The sequence below is a fragment of the Phyllobates terribilis genome, unplaced genomic scaffold (genome assembly GCF_046119375.1).
Source record: "Phyllobates terribilis strain yellow unplaced genomic scaffold, ASM4611937v1 Scaffold_1__5_contigs__length_1240528914, whole genome shotgun sequence".
NCBI lineage: Eukaryota > Metazoa > Chordata > Amphibia > Anura > Dendrobatidae > Phyllobates > Phyllobates terribilis.
Window position 1 is genome coordinate 991,950,699 of NW_027362761.1, and position 12,589 is coordinate 991,963,287.

General features: G+C 41.8%; 1 protein-coding gene across 1 annotated transcript in view; it reads left to right on the forward strand.

Moving 5' to 3' along the window:
* Nucleotides 1–5,912, forward strand: part of AGA (aspartylglucosaminidase) — a 71,599-nt gene extending 65,687 nt beyond the window's left edge. The window contains exon 9 of the mRNA XM_073643521.1: nucleotides 5,702–5,912. Coding sequence (XP_073499622.1) covers nucleotides 5,702–5,802 — 101 coding nt within the window. The 3' untranslated portion in view covers nucleotides 5,803–5,912. The remainder of the gene's footprint in view (nucleotides 1–5,701) is intronic.
* The last annotated feature ends 6,677 nt before the right edge of the window (nucleotides 5,913–12,589 follow it).

Consider the following 12,589-nt stretch of genomic DNA (forward strand, 5'->3'; position numbering starts at 1 on the left):
AGCCGACTTCCAATTCAGGAAGTTCTGCTCCAGCCTGGAGACCGGGTGCTGGTGTGGGAAAGACATCCCAAAGGCAAGCTGAGTGAACGTTGGGAGCTGCAACCATACAAAGTGATCAAAACAGTGTATCCCAACAGCCCGGTGTTTGAAGTACAAGCTGAAAATGAAGAATCTGCTCCAAAAACTCTACTCAGCAATATGTTACGGCCATGCTGGTCTGAAGATCCCCCATCTGTCCTGGTGTTGGATTTCCCGGTTCCTGCAGCAAGGATGGCTTTCCCTGACAGTGACTTTATTGAAGACTGGTGGGCTGTTCCTTAAACTGCAGAAGGTCCCCAATCAACGGATGCTGACATTCCCGAAACAGAACCATTGCCAGTTCGCAGAGAAAAGGAACACTAGGGTCTGGCCGATATTTCTGTTGAAAAGAACGGTCCTACCATTACTGTTCCCATTGAAGATAGTCATGACCTCCGGAGATCCAGTAGGCCTAATGCAGGGGTTCCACCAAATAGGTATGAAACTGATAAGTTCATTTGGTCCACCTGTATGTATTGTGGGCAACGATGCACTGCTGTGTTAACATTCGCATAGTCTTATCCCTCTCCCTGGACTATACCGCAAGGCCGAGGATGGCCGCTTTTAAGTGGGGAGGCATGTAGGGGGTGGCCCCTAGTCAGCCTACCAGCTGAATTACACTGTTACTTTTAAGAGACAATACTCCCCTCTGATTTGTGTGTACGTGGACTAGTCCTTCTCCTGCAAGCTGCTGTGTGTTGGTTGGGACGTGGGGCAGTCGATGTCGGTTGAGCAACGGACAAGGGGGACTCGTGGATGCTGAGAGAGACTTTTTGTCATGGTGAGCCGACTGCTGCCCTGAGAAAGAGACAAGCCGGACTTTAAGTCTGTCCTAACAAGAGAAAAGATGATGACCGTTTACCACAGGATCGATCTCAGAAGGAGAAAGGCGCATTGCATATCCAGGGTAATTCTCCCCGAGTTCCTGTAATCTGATGGAGGAAAACTGCTCTGAGGTACCAGTAATCCTTCAACATTGAAAGTGGGAATGAAACTTGCCCGGATCTGGAAGAGGACGGATCTGTTAACCTGAAGGAAGAGCTCCACACAACAAACTCTGCTTCATCGCATCAGGACCAAGTAGCAGTTATAAGACCTTCTTCTAAGACTACAAAACTGTGAGTGACACCCGTGTCAAACTGACTTAGGGTTTAGAGCAGGTTTCTCTAGTTAGGGCGCTGTGGCAGCGCGGCCCGATAATCGGAGGCTAGATAGGAAATTAGCAGAGAGTAGTTAATAGAAATTGTTTATTCTGTTTGTATTGTAATTTGCATTGCCATAGCTGGAGCACGGCTTGTGTGACGCTCTCCAGCTATCTCTCTTCTTGTAACCACTATTGTATTTATCATTTCAGCAACTGTTAATCTTATTTTCCGGCATATAATCCTCGGTCTCTCAATAAAGCTGGTGTATTGATTCTGCCTCCTCGTCTGCTGTGCCGTACTTGAATCCTGCTTTGCGGGGTTCTCGGACACCGCTACACCTGCATGACTGAAAGCCGGCAGCTCCCAGGAGAAATAAAGATAATGTTCTCCCGGGTTCTGCACTTTCAGTACTGCAGTCGGGAACCTTCATTACGTTGTTAATCTACAGATTAAAAATGTATGTGCTTTATAACGTTATTGGACCTGACTGGTTCCATTTAACCCCTTCACGACACATGACGTAAACTTACGTCATATGTCGTGTCCCTGCCTTTGATGTGAGCCCGCATCTTTCCCCGCACATGACTGCTGATTGGAATTTTTTTCCCATTCTCCAGTACACTGTGTGGTAAAATGAATGATGTCATTCAAAAGTACAACTCGTTCCACAAAAAACAAGCTCTCATACGGCTATGTTGACGGAAAAATAAAAAAGTTATGGCTCTTGGAAGAAAGTGAGGAAAAAACGGAAAATGGCCATGTCATGAAGGGGTAAACTAGGACCTGTCACCAAGTCAAAAGTGGCTAGTTTTTGCTTTTATTTTATTCCTGCTGCATGGACTTTTCAAAAGGGCCGAAGCTCGCAAGAGTCTTGGGGGTCGCAAATAAACCTAAATTGCCTTATCGCTAAATAAACCTAAATTTCTGGGACCATATATTGTAGATATAGATATATAAACAATATTGTGGGAATATGAGTGAAAACTGGACACTTTTGAACTGGTGACAGGTCACCATTAAGTAAGATCGCACAGAGTAGAAGTAGAGCAGCAAATGTCTCATCTGTAAGGGTATATTCACATGCACAAGATTTATTGCAGAAATTTCTGGACTGAAAATTTGCTCAAATTCTTTTTAAATTAGTGTTTTTTGGCCACAAACACACCATTCTTGTAAAGGGGGCGTGTTGGAGTCAGACGCTCCTGATCCTGCCTAGCCACAAGTCTTACATCAGTCGGGGACTGGAGTAAAATTTATGGTGTAAGGTACGCCATAGCTCTGTTCCGGCCTTTTTTGTGGACCTGGATTAAATTGGCGTGCCAACACCAAAACTCGCTAAATTTTTGTGCAACTCTGTGTTGCGCAAAAAAAATTGCAGCTTTCCAAAGTGCTTTATGCCATAGGCCCAAATTCATCATTGATGTTTCTTTAGTCTTCTGGAGTAATTTGCCCTTTATTAGTGGCTCTATTATTTCCGCCTTAATCTCCATAAGTTTTGTGTCATTCATTAAAGTTGTGTTTTTTATATTTTTGTCTACTTTGCTTATCTAGATGTATGTAGACAAATTCATGAAATGCAACTTCTTGAAATTTTGCATTTTTTTTGTTGCATCTCGCTCCAGTTGCATCTAATTCATTACCTGTGCACCATTTTGATGAATTTGGCAGCAAAAAACTTCAGCGAGTAACGCACAAGGCAAAAAAAGACACGGGCCCATAGATTTGTGTGCACACCATTCACATCAATGTTGATGGTTGTGACAGGTCTGCTGTGTGTGACTATACCATAAGTGTGTGCTAAAGCTCACTCACTTTAGATATGTCAAAGCTGAATAGATTTATTTCGCCCTGTCCTTCTTTCATCGATAGGTTCATTTGTAGATAAAAGAGGCCAATATGATCCCAGCAATAGTCAGGACATGACAGATTTAATTCAGACAACTCATTCTTTGCTTTGGCAGTGGGGGCTGATAGTCTGAGACACCCCATGTAGACCGAGCTGACATTTGCACTGGCTCGATAAATATTTATTTTCCAACAGGTAGCAGTGTATTGATTATCATATGAGAGGGGACACACAAACTGTTTAGTGATTTCAATCTTTTATCTTCTTAAAACACAACCTTTACAAAGTACATTGCATCCGCTCCACAGTCCCCCCTTCTCAGCCTGCAGTATGACAGTGTTTTACCGTTAACATTTATTTGGCAAACAGAACTGCAGGTGTGGCGTCCATGTTGGTACTATGTGGCAACCGAACAAGGGTCCTCTAAATTTCCTCTGCTAGCACTCGAGTGCCAATATTCTGGATGCTCCTTGTGATTATTAGGCTCCCATGACGTCACAGTGCAATAGTGACATCCTATGAGGCCTAGCAGTCACAAGAAATACCCCGGGGAAGTTTGCAGGACCCTGGTCCAGCTGCCACAGAGTACCAGCGTAGATGCTGGACCAGGGTCGTTTTTTTTTTTTTTGCTCAACTCAATTGAGGATTGGTGAAATACAGGCCAAGATTGCAGGTCTGATTAAATGGTGATGAACAAATAGTGCATACAGTAATGACACATTAAACATTATGTACAACAAATACCCGCTCCACAGAGGAAAGCTCAATGCTGATATGCGCGTCAGGGTTGGGACAACACCGGCAAGACAGTGCTTGTGTATACATAGACTATGTTTAGAGCTGCTGTATTAATTGCTTCCTCATGGCTTCTACACGGAGATCACATATATTTACGATGAATCAGCTCTTTTGACTTGTATTCAGAATACATTTTAAATGCCCTTCATAATTATATTATTGATCTGTTCAAATACAGTAGTTTTATTTAAAATCTGGAGTCCTAAAATTACCTGTGAACTGTGTTGCCTTGTGTCACCATCCAATGGTTAATAGTGCAAAATACTATGCCACTCACTTATACAATGGAAAGCAGAATTGTATCTGAGCCATAGGACCTAATCCGTGGCAGAGATCCAGGACAGATCAAAACTTTGACATATCACTTAATCTTTATAACTGAGAGCCATGGTATTTTGCACTATTGTTTTGGAGGAACACTTTTTTGTTTTGGCTACTAGTACTGGCCAGGAATTTTTGATTGCCTAGCCACTGGTGTGTCTTACTTGTTTAAAATCAGTCTTTATGCAACAAATAATTGAGTTGTTTTTTTTTTGTGTGCTTTTCTGCATTTTTCTGTACTTTGACTCTGTGTGCAGCCTTTATTCTCTGTGGGATTTCCAGTTATGTACAGGAGATGACGAGCTATATAGATCTATAACTTTTCAATGAGAGATAAGATTTCTAATTCCATGTTTTAATTAAAAGTTGGTACTGGGCTTCAAGTCTGATTTCCACCAACCTCATCATTGATTCATGCCTGCATATAGCTCCTACTAAGGAGACTCAATCAGTGGCAGAAAGCAGAGGAAGCGTGTTTAGAAGGACTGCCCTACAGAGCAGAGCTGTGGAGTTGGTAAGCCAAACCACTGACTCTGACTCCTCAATTTCCCTGACTTCACAGCCCTGATAGGAGGAGCTTCACTACTGAGCGTGTACATAAAGTGCAGCACAGATTTATCCCAACTGAAAGCCTAAATCCTTAGATCAGGAATAGAACAGACATTTATAGGACATTTCATAACTTTCCCAAATACTTCTGAAAATATTTACAGCATATACTGCATTGTACTACTGTACACAATTTATTCTATATTTTGGGAGTCGGAGTTGGTCCATTTTATACAGACTCCACCAAAATGGACACAGGCTCCGAGTCCACAACCCTGCTACAGAGTACCCAATACAGAATAATTATCATTCATGTATTAATAACTGAAAAAGGTATAGATAAGTGCCCTTGGCATCTAGAATTTTAATGGCACCCGCAGATTGGGCAGCATGATGTAAATGATGACCGCTAGATGGATTCTCCGATAGAAGAAGTTAAATTCAAGTCCCGTCCACTGAAGAGCTCTGCTTAACAAGTTTCCTTCAAATCTTCCGCAATCCCCACTACAAATTGCCCGATGTAATGATGGAGCGTGGCGTTTATATCTAGCTTTGTTTTGCATAAATATATAGAAAGGCATGAAACTTCAAAGCAATCAGAGATCAGTCATTGTGCAGGGTGTCTCATTAGTACGGTTTAGTTTAGCAGAGAGTACAATTTACCGATCAATAAGACTTATTAGCTTAGACTGCTTACTTCATACTTTGATCTTTTACTTCCCACAGATTTGTGTATGCGAGATTAGATTCAGAGAAGCTCGTTACTCTTTAATCATTAAGATACTGCATAAAGTGGTAGGAATAGTTTTTTCAGTTGTATTTTAATGGTATTCAGTGTGTTTTAAGTTGTGAGGTCATTTCATAGAACAAGTCCACAAGTTGTGGAGTTGTCATTTGTTTTCTTTTTAAAAAGATCCAGATTCTTAAATTGAATAGATCCACACTTTCTTTTCTCTTTTTATAGGTGCTGCCTGCAGTAAAGCTCCGGGATTCACAGAATTTCACTACTCCGTATATAAACCGGGCTGCTCTCAGCCTCTGGAAGAGATGGTGGACTGTCTGTAGCTGAACGAGACTGTTCAGTCCCTGTTGTACCATTTCACTCTCCATGTTTGTCTCATGTACTGTGTATGTGTATTGCAAAAGACAACTAATAAAATGTCCTTAATTCAGCAGCTAATATTCCTTTTCTTCCAGCGTATAACTGCATCATAATGCAGAATTTAAGAAGACTTTAATGGACTAGACAAGATAATTGAAATTACCATATTGTATGTGGCGTTCTTGTGCACATTTGAGTCCTAATGTAACGATTTACACAGTACTGGCCAACAATTCCAGAGGCTCTAAGGTAAAAGAAAAGAAATGCCCAAGGAGTAGCATCATTGTGAAAACTACACCCGGCAGGACATTGATCAAAGGGTCTATTGAGCATTTTGACTACAGATGTTTACCAGAAATTAATACAAAGTGAAATCTGCACTGTTTCCAGATACATGTCCTTTCAGAGTACAATGTTGCCCCAGCATGTACCACAGAAGATCAACTGTTAGCCTGCTCTCCTGTGTATGGCAATGCTATAAATGTGGACATAAACTGTTGTCTGGGTTGTCATAGAATGACTGCCATTTGCCTTGTGGTGCATGGATTTTGCTTTGTAGCTCCACCTGGGGTGTTACTGCCATGTGGGGTACATCAGGGTATAAGATAGTATAAAAGGTGGCACAGATAATCAATAGACCTGTGGCATCTATCCTGCCTGTGGACGGCATGAGGTAGTGACCTGCAGTACCATTCTGCTCCCTCTGCTGAGAAACTTGTTCGTTTAGACCGGAGACTCAGCGTAGGTCCTCACGGAGTCACCGAATCCAATGTTCATCTCACTGCTAAGGTGGAGCTCTTTATGCACAGACAAACCAAAGACTTAAGTGATTAATGCTGGATGCATTAATGGATGGTGCTCCTTTCATTATAGCCAATTGCTCTGGTCTCTGAGCTTATCATCTGATCATTGACGGCGGAGCTTTGGCTAGTCAACAGTTGTACTATGTTGGCTGTAGGCTTTGTATTTATATTACTGTGTGATTTAGCGCCATTAATTCCACAGCACTTTACAGACATTGTTGGCACCGTCCTCATTGGGTTTCTCACACTCTAGATTCTCTATCCCTGTGTGGTAGGAGACTGGAGAACCCAGAGAAAACCCACGCTAACACTTTGAGAACATACAAACTCCTTGCAGATGTTGTCCTTGGTGGGATTTGAACCCAGGACCCCAGAACTGCAAAGCAACAGTGCTAACCACTGAGCCGCCACGCTGCCTATAACTCATTCTGGCTTCTGCCCTCTGGAGTTCGCTGACTTGCAGAAGAGTTGACCCTGATGTGATACGTTCCTTTTTTCAGTTTTCCATACCGTGCAGTTATTTTTGTACTTAATAGCTGTACAGTTGTGATGACTTGCATTGACTAATGTACTCTACTTCTCAGCTAATTATCTTTGCAGCATTTGCTTAAATGACCTGAGCAGTTTCAACTCAGGATAAGGAACACTGATTAACTCCTGGATACTACCTGTAATCACCATCCAGTTACTGCTTAATCAAATCCGCTATCATTGGAAAAGTGGTTTATAATTTGAGGATATTTACAGTTTTGATATTTAATCCAATTCAAAGGGTAAAATTAATTTGCTACTGTGGGGATGAGAAGTGAGTTAAAAAAGTACTGCTGGAGCTACAACTGTGTGTTTAGAGTTTGTGGAAAGCCTGATCTTCCTCAAGCTGGCTCCTTATCATTAAAGGGGCTGTTCAGGCTTATCACAAAAGGCTGTAGTCACTGACTGCTAGACATGTGAATCCTCATATCGTGCACGGCCCACTCTGAGGATTCTCTGGAACCGACGGTGAGACGGAATGGTGATGTGACCATAAATATGTATACTTCTAGGCACATTTAGACTAGACTTGCTTGGCTGCACTCAATATGAATGAATTAAGCAAGGCCGCATCTGTCTAGACGGAATGTGGAAGACTGCTCATCTCACCGCCAGCAGTAGAGAATCCTCACCGCAAACGATGCGCGCGATGTGAGGGTTCACAAGTGGGCAGTCACATAGTGACATGGACACAGCATGTCCATTGTATTACTAGTAGTGTAGAAAAAAAAAAATAACAACAAAAAGAAAACTGTAAGACTTGCCTATCCAGGCTATAGTTGTTAACATGCTTTGTTCAAATAATAGACAAAAGTAAAACTAATCTGGTGTCAATTGTATGTTTGATTGAAACCCATTTGAATGAAAAAAACACAACCGTTATTTGATTAAAAGGAGATGGGCCAGTCTGGAGTTACATTCTTGCCAGTCCAAGTCCATTTACTTTTGCAGAGTTAGTGTGTTTATTCACAAAACTTAATTTCAAACTAAGCAAGTCCACTATTGATGTGGAAAGAAGATATGTATTTCTATACTGGTTACTAGGGGATTGCCAATGTATTCTAGGATTTGTATACATTCCACCATTTTATTCCCCTGTAGGTATTAAATCACTTAACTTTATCAGACAACAGAATCATTGCCTGGTGATTTTAAACTGCGTAATGAATAATAAGCTGGTCAAGATCAGTTTCCTGAAAGGGACTGCAAAAAGTGATAGAATTTAAAGGAAAAGAGGAGAGAGTTGAAAGCTGTCAAACACTTTCTGCATGAAGGGTTAAGAATGGTGAAGGATTTTTTTTTGTCATGAGTTAAGCAAGGCTATAGTCTCATATTTAGAATTGATTTAACTCTTGGCAAAATTTTGCTGACAGCTTCCCTTTAAGTAAACTACAGGCAGTGTAATGTTGGGGCTATTGCACTGATTAAATGATTCCTCGAGGTGAAGAAATCAGTCTTGTGGTTCTTGTGTAATCAGTGTTTGCAGTTTTGAGTTAATGATATGCCCTTGCTCTGGGGTTGGGACAGTAGGCAGGGTCTTTCCTTGGTGCTCTAGGCCAGATCAAGAAAAGACCTGCTCACAGGCCCGACCCAAAGCAGAAGTATGTTCCGCATCATAGAGACAGCCAGAGACAGACAGTCTCTGTCTCTCTCGGTCTCTCTCCCTCTCTGGTTCTCCCTGATGAGGAACATGCTTGTGCTTTGGGGCAGGCCTGTGGGCGGGTCTTTTATTGGTTTCTCTAGCCTAGAGCACCAAGGTAAGACCCTGCCTACAGGCCCACCCTGGAGACTTTACCATTCTTAATGTTCCATGCAAAAAACAGTGTTTCTTGACAGAATTTAAATGAAAAGAGGAGAGAGTTGAAAGCTATCACTTCTTCCAGTCCCTTTCAGGAAACTGATCTCTAACTCAAAACTGCAAACAATGATTACACCAGAACCACAAGACTGATTTCTTCACCTCATGTATCATTTTAATCAGTGCAACAGCCCCAACATGTCACTGCATGTAGTTTACTTAACAAAATCCTGCTGACAGGTTCCCTTTAACCATTTGTTTGCAATGTATATGAAAAATATTTGAGCCAAATGGCATATCAGATCATTCTGTTAGTCGATCATATCATGCACTCTGCTTTAGTTATTTGAGTTCCACAGAGATGAAATCCGTATTGGTAATTTCTTCTTAAAGGGCTACTCCGGGGATGTAAGAAACTTGTACTGTTCCTGCCCTCAGTGCAGTTTAATTGTCTTTTTAACCCTTGTAATTCCGTGCAACAGGATCTGCTCCCTCCTCCAGTCTGGGTCATTACATCATACACTAAGTGCTGCTTCACCTTGTAAGGAACAGCCAGCCTCTGCAGCAAAACTGCTATTAGACTGGCTGATAACAGCGGGGAGATGAACATTGCTGTAATGTCCCAGACAGAGGGGTGGGCAATGCAATGAGGATTTGCTTCTGTCAGAGCAGCCCCTGATAATGTTTCCCTGTGTGCAGCAGGAGGAGAGGGAGCGTGGCCTACTCCCTGCTAGTAGCCCTGCAGTGAAGGGAGACATCAGGGGACTGCTACTAGAAGCTGCGAGGAGGCCACTCCCCTGACACGCCCCCTCACATCTTGCTACACACAGGGGGGACATTATTAGTGGCTGGTGTGAAAGGAGCTGCTCCTCACTGCACTGCTCACCCCTCTGTCTGGGATATAACAGCGAGGAGCTGCACACTGCAGAGAAACTGCTATTAGACTGGCTGATTACATCAGAGTACAGGGGGCATGGCCACACCTCCTCTTCTCAGACTGGCTGTTCCTTACAGGGGGAGCAGCACCTAGTGTATGATGTAATGACCCAGATGGGAGGGGGGGGCGCAGTGAGGAGCAGATTCTGTCATATGGAATTACAAGGGTTAAAAAGATCATTAAACTGCACTGGGCATCTCATCTTTTTAGTGTATGAGGGCAGGAACAGTTCAAAATTTTTTTATCTCCCCAGAGTATCTCTTTTAGGCTGCGTGCCCACTATGCATTTTTCAAGCGGAATTTCCGCAGTGTAAGCGCTTTAAAAATGCTTGGTAATACGTGCCCCCATGGTCCCCAATGAAAATCCGCATGTTCTGTGCACATGCTGTGGAATTTTCTGCAGTGAATTTTCCTTGCAGAAAAATCCGCAGCATGTCTATTATTTGTGCGTTTCCGCATGCGGATTTGAGGTCAAAGTTCATTTGAAAAACGCAAGTCAAATCCGCATGTAAAATCCACAAGCGGTTTTACTGCCAAGGACATGCTGAAACGCTGCGGAAATTTTCTGCATCGTGGGCACATAGCCTTAAGAGGCACAAAGTAATTAAGCTGGAACTGTCCTGCTTCTAGGCGCCTACGGCCATGGTTTTGGCTTACAAATACTGATGTAAAAAACATATACTCGATGTGTGCACGTGGCCTAATATTAATTCAGCGCACATTCATTTTGTGTGGGATGACCTGAAAACCATTTCTGACAGGTAAATTAATTTGGGAAATTGCTGCTCTCCATAAATCATTTATTAAAGCAAGAAAACTCGCTTAGAAGAAGCCTTCTAGAACGTGAGGCAGATTGTACTCGGGATCCCTCAGAGCAAAGTAGAGAGACTGTGGCAAGCACAGACAAAGCTTAAAGAATTTTTATACAAAAAAAAATGTAATATGTTATGGGCCAAAAAACATTTCTATGAAAATGGTAAGCCAGGTAAAGTATTGACTGGGCTAAGAAATCAGAGGGAAACCCAGAAAATCACTATTATAGCCAGGATGGGTTTAATGTCTCATGACCAGGCTGCAATTAAAAATGAATGTTGCCTCTTGAGGAAAGTTATCAAAATTTAAAGGTCACCGCAACATAATACATATGTATTTGGCAGGAGTGTTCTTCCTGTGCTGTGGAAGGAATTGAAAAACCAAGTTAGACGCTGCAATTGTCCTCGAGATAGAAGAGGCTTTAAGATCATCTTCAGGTATTTCTACCCCTGAAGCAGACTAGCTATATTTTGAAATATATCGGAAGTATGGGAAGATATTACCTCTATTAGAAGTTTTGAACGGTTCCTGGGAGTAGGAAGTCAATGATGGAAGGTAAAATTGCACTCATACCAAAGGATAAAAAAACCCTAAAGAAATTGAGGCATATAGAGCAATTATTCTAGTATGCAGTTGGGGTCCGCGCCATTCCATTACTTCACTTTTTGCCACCAATATTTTTGACAGGATGGAGTGAAGCTGCCTCTAGAGGGCGCTGGTAAAGTTAGGACTTGGTTCTAAATACATTGGATGGTAGTTATTGTATCAGCCAAGGGTGGTGGTGATTAATGGTGAGGTATCTAAGTCACTTCTGCTAACCATGGGCAAGCGACAAGGATGTCCCCACTCACCATCACTGTTAGCGTTATTTATGAAACCTCTGGCAGTAGCCATAAGGGAAGATGAGGATATTGGATTTGGTTGTTTTGGGGGGGGGGGGGTAAGATTTGTTATACACAGATGACTTCCTTTTTAGTCTGAGTTACATGGAAAAAATCTTTACCCAAAGTTGTTAAGCAGAAAAATGTGGTTCTTTGTGGACTTGAAATAAACTAGGGAAAATTAAGTGCTTTACCTCTGGATGGGGAAATTAACAATAGTTATGGGGAATTGAGAATTATTTTTATAGTTGATAGCTTTGAATACCTTGGTATTATGATAGCGAGTGATGAGGTGTTTTTCTAAATATAATACTGCTGATGCTGAAAAAAAGGTCTAAAATATCTATATGGATGGTTTACTCTTTGAAGACCTGATAGAATCACACTGGTTAAAATGGTTATGCTTCCCCAGATTCTTTGTTTTAACTGCAAGTCCTATATGGATTTACAATTGTCTATTTAAACTTATTAATTCATGAGTTATGGGGCAGGAAATGTTAGTATGAAACATTTACCGTATGTGTTTAATGCTGAACATGAAGATGGACTAGTGCTTCCTTTTATTAAAGGGATCTGTCATTAAATTTTTGCTATGTAATTTGAGCGCACCATAATGTAAGGGCAAAGACCCTGATTACAGTGATGTCATGATGTCACTGAGGCTATGTGCGCACGTTCAGGAAAATTTCTGCAGCGTTTCTGCACCTCTTGGCAGCAAAAACGCTGCGGAAAATCCACACCATTTATGCCTGCAGATTTTCTATGCATTTTTTCCAATGCATTGTATGGGAAAAACTCAGGCAAAAATGCACGAAGAATGGACATGTTGCTTCTTTTTGTGCACATGAAATTCAGTCAGGAAAAATCCTGACCATGTGCACAGAACTTGCAAAATGTCATAGGAAGCCATGGGATAAGGTTTACAATGCGTTTTTGGCGCATTTCTGCACGGAAAAAAACTCACCAAAAACGCACTGTTTCAATACA